At 37.5% G+C, this 11,522-nt stretch overlaps 1 protein-coding gene across 2 annotated transcripts in view; it reads right to left on the minus strand.

Moving 5' to 3' along the window:
- LOC114479095 (contactin-associated protein-like 4) overlaps positions 1-11,321 on the minus strand; it is a 141,995-nt gene extending 130,674 nt beyond the window's left edge. For both annotated transcript variants that reach the window (XM_028472560.1, XM_028472559.1), the window contains exon 1: positions 11,177-11,321. In XM_028472560.1, the coding sequence (XP_028328361.1) occupies positions 11,177-11,264 (88 nt within the window). In that variant the 5' untranslated portion in view covers positions 11,265-11,321. The remainder of the gene's footprint in view (positions 1-11,176) is intronic.
- Positions 11,322-11,522: the final 201 nt, after the last annotated feature.

Here is an 11,522-nt window from a genome sequence, read left to right on the forward strand (position 1 = left end):
CTGATGTAATCCTTAACCCTAATCCTAAAACCAACCTTAGAAGATGTAATTAGACGCTATCGAGGAAGAACATCTTCAAAATCATGAGCTTGCTGCTTTATTACGAGATCTATTCCTCCCTTTTATTTCCATCTTCTTCATAGGTTGTTAAAAAAACTAATTAATACAGCATACAAGCGTCAACCTTTTGGTTTATCCTTTTTTTTTTTTTAATCTCATTATCGATCAGAATGTGCATGGTTTGGCTTTCTATAGGCGACCTGCATCAGGCAATTTTTCCCCACAAGGTACATTAAAATTTTATTGCCTCTCACCTCATTTCTCTTTCTTCTCCGGCTGCACACTTCATTGATCCACTGTATAAGATCTGCTATCATTACAGACTTATAGATAAAGTCTGGGATTGCATTTTGTCCTACTCCGCAAATATCACTAAATCAATTTGCTTACGGCGCAATCTGCACACGATCAAAAACTGACACCAAAGTAAGGTCATTTCCATCCCTCACCACGAGAAGGCGCTCAAAATCCTAACCACCAATGGATGTGACCACAAATATTTTAAAATGCGACACAGTTAAGCACATTTTGTATGCTACGCACTGTTTTTACAATAACAATTTTTACTCTTTAAAATCATATGCATCACTGGCTTGTGCTATTTACTTTTTTGCACATGGTCATCTATTTGTCAGAGATTTATCAACTAACTAACAACTGTGTGGACTCTTTGTTGGGCTCTAGTTTATCACAGGGGAAACACACTCCATTAGGTAGACAGGCTATAATTGCTAGTTTTTATTAATAGCAAATTAAACAATTATGGTGCAATAAATGAACATATTTCAGAAAATGACCAGCTATTGCTCAAACCACAGCATTGTTGATGGTTATAGAAAAGTAGATTTACTTACAAATACATTTTATTTTTTAGACCTTTCTCTGAAAACATTAATATTTTCAAAGAATGGTCTTTAAAAAACCACAACAACAATATCCAGTTTGAGGTGGTTCTTTGGACAAAAATGGGTTGCTGGCACTGAACCAGAAAGGAAGTTGCCTTTAGTTGGACTGGAGAATTTTTTTTTTTTTTTTTTTTACATAGGGGCGATTTCAATAACCTTATCCAACAGTTAATTTGCTCATTAACTAGGAAATATGGTGTTGAATGAGGTTTGATGATGAGGCAGAGACAGAAGGGAAGGTGAAATGATGATTCCTCTTCGATACCAAAATGTGAAGGTTTAAATCTGTAGTTAAATAGAAATGACAAATTAGTAGTGTGCTCTGAATTAAAAACGCATACAGGCAGTGTGTTCTCCTCACTTTAACCATAACCCCTAACCCAGGGGTCTGCAACCTGCGGCTCTGGAGCCTCATGTGGCTCTTTGACTCTTTTGCAATGGCTCCCTATAGCTTTAAAAAAAACCTATTGAAATATAGAGTTGTTATTTTCCAACAGAGGCTATTATTGATTAATGACAAATAAAATCAAGATATAACAATTTATTAACCTAAAATAAATCACGTTGTACAATGACTCATCACATTCCTACTTCACCTCCTACAACATCTACAGACCATCAACTTTCCTGAACCTGTGGCTAACATTAAGTTTTAAATCCCTGGTAAGAAACTAAACCAACAAAAACACTATTCTGGAAGAAAATACAGATTTTAATTGTGTGGGAACAGATTCATTTAATCACCAATGTACAGGTTAAATATGTATGTTTTTCTATTGTTTTGGACACTCAGTCGCTTTACAGAATTAAAGGATTATTCTTTCACTCCACACTTAGTGGTGGTAAACTACTATTGTAGCCACAGCTGCCCTGGGGCAGACTGACGGAAGTGAGGCTGCCATAGTGCACCATCGGCCCCTCTGACCACCACCAACACTCACACACTACATTCATACTAGGAAATGTGGGTGAAGTGCCTTGCCCAAGGACCCAATGGCACCTGGAATTCTCAGTGGTCTCCCATTCAACTACTAACCAGACCCAGACCAGCTTAACTTCCGAGATCTAATGAGATTGGGCAATGACAATTTTGGTGGCTTCTGTGGTAAGGAGGTTGAACTTAGAGAATTGTGAATAGAGGAGTAAAGTGAGTAATAAGTAGTTAGCATTGCATAGACAGTTCTTTGGAGATTTTATAGTATAAACTGGGTGTGTCTTAACTGCTACAGGAGTCCCGCCCATAATCAAGGCATTTTTGAAATTTCCAGCACAGACCTCGACATTAGCCAAATCCTCTGGGTATACTAGTTACTATTTAGCCTAGTTTTTAGGAACATTGTAATGTAGTCTTTATTTATATGGTGAAAATGTTGTGAATTGTATAAATAGTTGTAGTGATCCTGCTTTTGTTTGATTTCAGTCTTTATACACTTTTGGTCAGGAGAGAAATAATAGTTTTCAAAATCTATGAGGGAAATGATGAAAATAACACTTTCAACATAGTGTCAGCCATTTCCCGCCACAATTGCATCATCGTGAAGTTTTGTAGAAGTGCCAAAGAAATTAAACAAACCCCTCCTAATTTGCAGTTTTGTGCTAAAAATGATCACAGAAGAGGATGGAGACCAATTTCAAACTCTAAAGTAGCCTCTTCAAAAGCTTTATGATCATGAAAACTGCTGGTTACAGCATGCTGTGCCAACTGTCTCTCTACACTTACCTAATGTCCCCTGAAAACACATTACAGTATCACATTCACATTATCAACCTACACCAATAATACACACCAGAGATTAGACACTGTCGAAAAACACCTTCGGAGACATTTGGGAAGATTAAGTTTGATATTTCAGGATGAACACTTCAAAAAGTTACTCCTTAGGGTTCAGTAACTGCTGTAATGTGATACTAGGAAAAGACTTGGGGAATTAAGACGATCAGCAAGCAAACAGTTTGAGTGTCTATCAACTTAATACAGTGTATATATGTTCCTGTTTGTGGTCAAACTCAAGGCCCGGGGGCCAAATCCGGCCCTTCAGAGCATCTGATTCGGCTCGCAGGGGAACATGAAACTGACAGAGAAAACATGAATCATTGTGTTAATTACCAACTAATTCAGTTGTAAATTGTTTTGGAAAGAATTCTATTTTTTTTTTCCAAAATACTGCAATTTTTCTCAAATTATTAAACAAAATCTCAAATCAAATAAAAATTGGTCAAAAAATAAATAAATCAAAGGACATTTAAGTATGTGTCTCTTATTGTTAAGATATTGTTTCCGGCCAAAAACCTGTGATCTGCCTTTGATGGAACTGGTCCGCATTTGGCCCTTGAACTAAAATGAGTTTGACACGCCCTGGTCTAGTCTCACTCTTTAATAATGAATTTAACCAGATATATAGCATTGATTTGGAAGGTAAATGGACTAAATGGACTTGATTTTATATAGCGCTTTATCACCACACTGAAGCAGTCTCAAAGCGCTTTACATATCAGCTTATTCACCCAATCACTCTCACATTCACACACCAGTGGGACAGGACTGCCATGCAAGGCGCTAGTCGACCACTGGGAGCAACTTAGGGTTCAGTGTCTTGCCCAAGGACACTTCGACACATAGTCAGGTACTGGGATCGAACCCCCAACCTTTCGATCAGAAGACGACCCACTACCACCTGAGCCACGGTCAAGGTAACAGTAATGAAAATGTCAACCAACCAATTAGCATCAAAGCTAAACAAATGCTAGTAAAAAATATCAACAGACCTTAGACGGACACTAATAAACATTTAACTCAAAATCCAAAGGGTACAGACAAGACATAATGGACCATTATTAAAAGACCGTTTTAAAAGATATCATCAAGCTGAACTCCACACACTCCGAGCAAGCATGCATTTCCCCAGTTTTTCAACAGTGAACTTCAGTTACCACTAAAGCAGTTCTTTTTTTTTTTTTTTTTTTTTTTTTTTTTTTTTTACATGATTTGACCTTTTCGTGCGAGTTATGAAATCTCCAGCAGCATGAAACAACAACAGAATAACAAAGGTCATCATAACAAGCTGCAGAAGTAGGGGGAAAAACACGTATTCTGTTGCCATGGTGTCATCCATAGGTAATCATCATAAACATTAATGTTCCTCGCAGTGACTTATTACATTTAAAGTGAATCTCAGCATCTCCGCTGTTGTTCATTCTAGTGTCATCAAATTAAAATATGAAATTATCGATTGACTTCACTTGCTGTACATGGATATGGATATTTTCTTTTGTTTGAAGATAAAAAAAAAGTTTAGTCTACAGTTGGTCAATTTGTGGGCTACATGTGTTTAATAGTGAAAATATTACCTCACTGGCGAAGGTAGAAAATAATCTGACGTTGAAGTGTTTGTTATCAGGATTAAATTGAAAGTACTGAATGGATTTTGACAAAATATAACAAAAGATCGACCTTACGTCATGGAAGATTTCAATATGTTTTAGAGGCTATCTGGATAAATGCTGATTCTGGATCAGTGTTTTTCTCACGTAGTAATTGACTGATTTTAATATTTAATTCAGTTAAGTTAGGTTGTTTTTTTTTATAAATTGGGTGCTCAAACATTTTGATGTTCTGTATTGTAATTGTTGGGGGAGGGGGTGGAAGTGGCGTTATAAGTTTACTTAATTTTTTTATGTTTTTTTTTTAGTTTTGAAGTACACATTTTTGTTTTACAGTTATGGGGGGGTTCTCATTCTTTAAAGGGGGTGCAACAGAAAACGTTTGGGAACCACTGCTTCAGAATATACATTTGCAATGAACAAATCCTCTGAGATCCAGACTTCTTTGCAGAAACAGCTTTCAGCACATATCGGTGTCAGAGCCATTGCCTCTGAGCTCCTGAACTCACAGCGAGTCTCATGTTCTATCACAAGGTGATGAAACGCACAGTGACTTTTCCTATTTGCTTCCCTGAATCTCATCAATCACATTAAGACACAGTATAGCTGACTGCACTGGCTAACAACTCTCCTCCCGCTGCTCTGAATACAACATGCATTCAATGCTTTGCTGTTTAGTTGCAATAATAATATAATGAAACATTTTTGCACAGAAGATGCCGAGGTGTAAACCTGGAGCTGGATTTCCTCTGCTGCTGCAGTCCAAACTTATTATGCTGCCCTGGTTTATTGCCTGTCCGTGATGAGTGCAATGCTGCTGGATAACAGCAATATGGTAAAAACAGGAGAGAAATACCAAACAGCAAAAACAATAGGCTGTACAAGAAGCTTTGTTGGACTTTGCATCAAGGATGTTAAAGATAGTTAGAATTAGTGCTGAAGAGAATGGACTGTTGATCTACAATAAAAGCACCAGAGACTGCCACAACAGCAAGAAAAAAGACAAAAGCTTAACCCTCCTATTATCCTTGGGGTCAAGTTGACCCCATTCAATGTTTATCATTCAAAAAATAATAGTTGACTATTTTTTTGCTTCATATTTTATGACTTTACATAATTTGACCGGTACTTTGAGTAAACATAAGATTATCATGATGATAATTTTTTCAAAGTGCTGAACACACATTGCACACATTGATGTTCCTCTGTGGTCAATTTTACCACAAGCTGTTTAAGCTGCATAATTCTGTGTGTGACCCATTTACGACCTTACACCCCCAAACCTGCAGGTGCAGAGTTGATACTTCTGAGAAAGACGGGGTATTTCCACAAAGACATTGGTAGTTCATGCACACTAAGGGAGGAGCAAACATATAAAAGCTTATATGGCAGCCCTTTATCCAAATGATTCATCATTGTGCTCTCTGTGTGTATTGCAATCTACACACTCGCTCTCTCTTGAAAATGTCCTCGAGGAAAAGGTTTACGTCAATGACGTTTTGGAACAGCTCTTTCACAGTGACATAGAGGAGAATGTAATTGAGACAGAGGATTGTGTTGAAGAGAATCCTGATTTTAAAGCATTTGATGAGGATGAGTGTTGGCCCTCTAGCAGACAATCCCTACCAAAAATGAAAAGACCAACATCAATCAATATGGTTCATTCTGTGAGAGTCATGAATGTGTACCCCAAATTAGAAAAGATTTTAATGAAATATTTTCAAGATACACTAACTCTAAAACTGAAAGTCTGACATGATGGTGGCGCTGCAGGAAAGGTCCTCTCATCATCACAACCAACAGGGTTTATACTCTAGTGGTCAATTATGTCAGTAAAATTTTGAAGATTTGGGTGAAAACTAGAGATGTAACGATTCACTCAACTCCCGATACGATTCGATTCATGATACTGGGTTCACGATACGATTCTCTCACAATTTATTTAACAAAAAGGGACTGTAGAAAAACTATGACAAAAATATTCCTTTTTTTGGGGGGAAAAAAACTATACTGTTTTCCTTTTATTTTTAATTGTCAAAAGAATCCCTTAATAAACTATTCAAAACAATGCAATTTAACTAAAAATAAATGAATAATACAAATGAAGAAGAAGCCTATTAATTTAAATTCTGGTTCTATAGTAAACAATGCAAAACTGCATAATAGTTCTTTTTCTTTTTAAAAGTGCAACTGAAAATGTATTTTGTGCTTTTACAATTGGACTTAAAAAAAAAAAAAAAAAAAAGTCATTTCACAGTATATAGGTCAGATATTTGTTTGGACCAACAGAGGGCGCTGGGAACCCAGTGGTCGGTTGGTATGCAGATATCTTGCAGTGAAGAAGAGATGCTATGCTAGCAGACAGAGCTATTAGAAAAACGTGATTTTTACATATATTTTTTCGGTGCTAAAGGGGTAAGGAATAATTTATGAACATGTTTAAAAGTAGAAGGTGGCCAGAAAGAAAGTATTAGCAGATTCCACCCGCCGCCAACACTTCTGCTGGTTAAAAAAAGTACTGCGATTCAATTTTCACAGTATCGATGTGAATCGTTTTTTAACTGCCTTACGATTAATCGTTACATCCCTAGTGAAAACTAATTCACATTTAAAAGTTTGGCACTAGAGAAACGGCCATGCTTTCATTATTAAGGGGTATTCAACAAACAAAGTGTCTATGGGGTCATTTTCCCCATGGGGTCAGATTGACCCCATGGGTAAAATTAGTTAGTAATATTTGAAGACAATAGGAGGGTTAAGAAACACCAAGGTCTGGAAGTAAGTGAATTTTTGAACAACATCCAGGAACAGACGGGACATGTAATGAATCCTGACAGGCTGGTTTGCTTTAGCACGTTATTGCGCAATGCAGGTTTTGTCCAAATACTTCTGCCACCTCAGTAGACCGACCTTTTACAATGATTTGTAACATTGTGCAATGAAGCTGTTGCTTTCTTTTGGAACTGTGAAGACATTAAACAGTGTTTTGTTAAAAACGTAACAATGTCTGATATAAATGTGGCAGTGTCCTCACACGGAGGTCACCATAGTAAATACAACAACCACAGATTATACAATGCCTAAAAATCCATTCAAATGGACTATATCTAGACATGATCAAGGAGTTAAGATGCTTTTGAACCACAATGGCAATGGAAGAGAAAGAAGCAGAAAGAATTCACACAATAGCGCTCATACGAGAGCAGAAGAGACAACCACAACTGAAAACTAGACAAGAGTGAGAGAAAAGGAGCAGGTCTTGGGAGAGGATATGAAGAAAAATAGAGACAAACAGGAAGCAGCTCAGAGAAAAGTCAAAAAGATAAGAGTGGAGGATGGAGATAGCAGCATGGCTAAGTGAGAAATGGAGCGATCGAAGAAAGATACCTGAAGTCCAGACAAAGAAGGAGGGAAAGTCTTAACAGTTTCAAATTGTGGTGAAGCTGTTTTATTTTGTCAGAGCTCAACATTTACAAGCAACAAACCTGATGATTGAAACTACATTGTTCCTACTCCAGTGATGCATTTCAACCATTATCACTTGTTTTAAACATGGTATCTAAAAGTATGATTTTCCAGTGAAGTTCAAAGTTTGTTGAAACCTGATGTGAATCCCCTTTTGTCCATTAGGAGGTGTTGTTCACTCACTAAAGCAGTTCTAGCCCTTAGGCTCAGCGACAGTGGGAATGTTTTGGCAAAAGGTATAAATCGATTTGTGGGGGAAAACAAACAGTTGCATGTATACCAATTCCTGTGGTTTGCAATCAGTGGAACATCGATCATGTGCAAAATAAGCCTGCTATCCCACAACAGCTGCTACTTTGCTCAATTTACATTTGAGCAACAACTAAATTCATTTAAATACTCCCGTTATATGAGGGTTTACTTCAAATGGTGAAACTCTTGGTCAATTCTTCTTTGCTTTAAGTTTGTTTTCATTAATTGAAGCAGTGGATCCAGTGGTATGGCTATGTTGTCTTCCAATCAGGAGGTTAATAGATGTATTAAATGTGTTGTGGAGCTAAATTAGTAAATACTACAAAGGATGGTTGGCTGTTATCAATATCTGTCAGGTTGGTAACAACAGCTATCCATTCATTTCCAACCCGCTTGCTCTTTTTGTCAGGGTCAGCTGGTGACCGACTAGCAGTCACGGACATCTAATCAGGGCCAATCAAAAACACCTATTCCAGAGTTTTCAGCCGAATCTCACGAAGTTCGTAAAACTGTCTCAAAAGCGGGTGACAACAGAACAGAACATTACACCCCAAATCATGACTGACTGTGGATATTTTACGCTGGACCTCAAGCAGCTTGGGTTCTGTTCCTCACCAGTCTTCCTCCAAACCCTTGGACCTTGATTCCCAAATGAAAGACACACTTTACTTTCATCAGAAAAGAGGACCTTGGACCACTGGCCAACAGTCCAGTCCTTCTTCTCCTCTTTTTTTTTTCTGCAACAACTGAAAAGTAAATGATGATTTCTTCACAGTATTCTAATTTTTTGAAATCCTGTTTTCGTGGGTTTTGTGAGCTGGAAGCCCAATTTATGTAAAAATAAAGAAAGACTTGAAATCGTTTAATTGTGGGGCCTGGATCTATAATCTATGAAAGCTTAACTTTTTGAATGGAATTATGGAACTCAAACAACGTTTCCATGATATTCAATTTTTTTGGAAAGGTTTTTTGGACTCTGTACACACTTGTGCAAAAACAGATTTTTTTCATTTAAAATATGACATTCAAAGAATGTAAATAAGAGAAAGGAAATGTAGTACACATGCATTCAAATGCGTAAAAAGGTGGATTTTAGTAGATTATCACTGCGACATGTTAAGTCTCGAACAAAAATTCTAACAGTTACGCACTAAATGCTTCCTGCTTGTGGATGAAAACCCCATTCCATGATGTGTAAAAGAAATTATCTCTCACAATCCCTGCGAGTATTTCCATTTAAATATAATGGAAATAGAAGAGCACATCAAACTCTTTACCATCACCATCCTGCAATCGAGCATCTTTCAGCTCTTCCTGTTTTTTCATGGTTGAAAAATGTCTTGAAGAGGAAATATTCAGGAGCACCACTTTACTTCACTCATCACTGAGTTCAGCCCCACAGATACAATATCTTTAGTAACATTTGAGACCATCAGTTGAATTTGAAATAAAGCAGGATGGGATTATAGCACAGCATATATAGCAAAATACAGATGCGAGTGGGGGAAAAAAAAAAAAAGATAGAGTAGAACTAGGCAGAGTGAAAAATAGAGCGTCAATGGGATTTAATACATTTCCTTGAATTGATGTGTTTAACTTTACAGTGAAATAAAAGGGGGATAAAAATGAATGCATTGAACAACAATTACCAGAAAAGATCTTGAAAAGACGAATTTATATAGAAACGTGTGTGCTCAAACACACACACACCTTTGCTGATCACTTTGATCTGATTTAGGACACCTACACCATTCAAATGCTGGTCTGCAGCAACATGCAGAATACTATTCCATCCACGCTACAGCTGTCCCAAGCAAGCATGTCTTTTAAACCGCAGGACACATATCATTGCCCAAAGGTATCAACTGCTGCCAGACAATGTAGACATGCTATTATTGTCTTAAAGCAGAACATGTCAATGTTAAAACTGGGCGACACAGTTGTAGTTTGATGTTTTAAAACATTTAACACTTGTTATGCAAAGTTCATGTACAGAGATGAATTTTTTTTTAACGCAATAATGATGGTATGATATGGTTTAAATCTTGAATTGGCATGATAAAATAAATCAATCCTATATATATATATTCCTATTGAGTTATATGCAGAATAGGCTATATGTATAAGTATACCCAGAATTATAAAAGCATTGTTATTATTTGTTTTTTCAAACAGCATTTTTTGGTCTTTTTTCCCTTTCGAAAAAAAAAAAAAAAAAAAATCGGCTTGTATCATTATTGTGAGCTTATTGTGTATCGTACCACCCTTAACATTCATCCATCTGTTATTTTATTTATTTATTTATATATATTTTTTTGCACACCAGTCCTTCACAAGGAACATATGACAAACACTAATAGATAATCTGTGTAAGAAACATCAGAATTAATCTTTACTTTTCATTCCCCACAGTTTCACATCAGTCTAAAAGACTAAGAAAGAAAAAATAAATAAAACAGCAATGTTAATGCATCAGAAGTGCATTAACCTGCAGAGAAATCACAGCTGTACTAGGACAAGCTCTCAATGTGAAGAGTCCACTTCTTCAGTATCCAAGCTATTACTCTCCCAGTCTCTCACACTGCCTGACAGTACATGGCTGCTCTCTGGAGAGTGACAGCACAAGTGTTGGTCCTATAAATGTTGCCATCAAGCTGTGCTGAGTAGCAAATTAACCAGAGAGATCAGGTCCTCCCTGTGAACAGAGCATCTCCTCTTGAAATGTGGATATTTTTCTCTCTTTCTCCTTTTGGTCTATTGAGCCAAAGACAGACAATTTGGACTTTCCAAATATATGCAGCAACACCTTAATATCCAAGAAATGAAGAAGCAAATGTCTGATAATCTTTTCTTTCTTTTATGATAAGTTCAACTCTCCTGATAGATCTTTGCACGCATGGCGCACGGGGTGCCACATGCACTGCTGCAAACTGAATGAAACCATGGAGCTGTTTAGAAACAACGCAGCTGACTATTATGGAACTCTCCTGCGTCCATGCAGGCAAGAAAGAAAGAAAGAAAGAAAGAAAGAACCGCTGTGTGTCTGCAGCAGCCCGGACTCTCTTGAGTCTCCTGCGGGAAAAGCGTAAAAGCGCACAGCCCGGTCTGCTCACCTTGTTCCCCGCGTGTCCAGGACGAACAGGTGAGAACGAGGAGGATCTGAGCGATATTCCCAGCGAGGGCTTTAGTCCACAGATCCATGGTGGTAAGGACAGGAGGCTGATGGAGGAGAGACAGACGAGCTCTCCGCTCCAGCTTCAGGAGAGATCTCCTTAAAACACAGAGAGAGAGAGGGGGGGGGGGGGGGGGATCAGCATCAATGCGTTATCCTCCTCCCTCTAGTTTGTGTCCTATAGTTTTTGAATACAAAATCATTTCGCATTATTTATCTTTTTGTCCGAAGTGAAAATGACAGGTTACACGTACTCACATTATTGTAATCGAGTTGCTTTTATGGGT

Source organism: Gouania willdenowi, chromosome 17 (genome assembly GCF_900634775.1).
Source record: "Gouania willdenowi chromosome 17, fGouWil2.1, whole genome shotgun sequence".
Classification (NCBI taxonomy): domain Eukaryota; kingdom Metazoa; phylum Chordata; class Actinopteri; order Blenniiformes; family Gobiesocidae; genus Gouania; species Gouania willdenowi.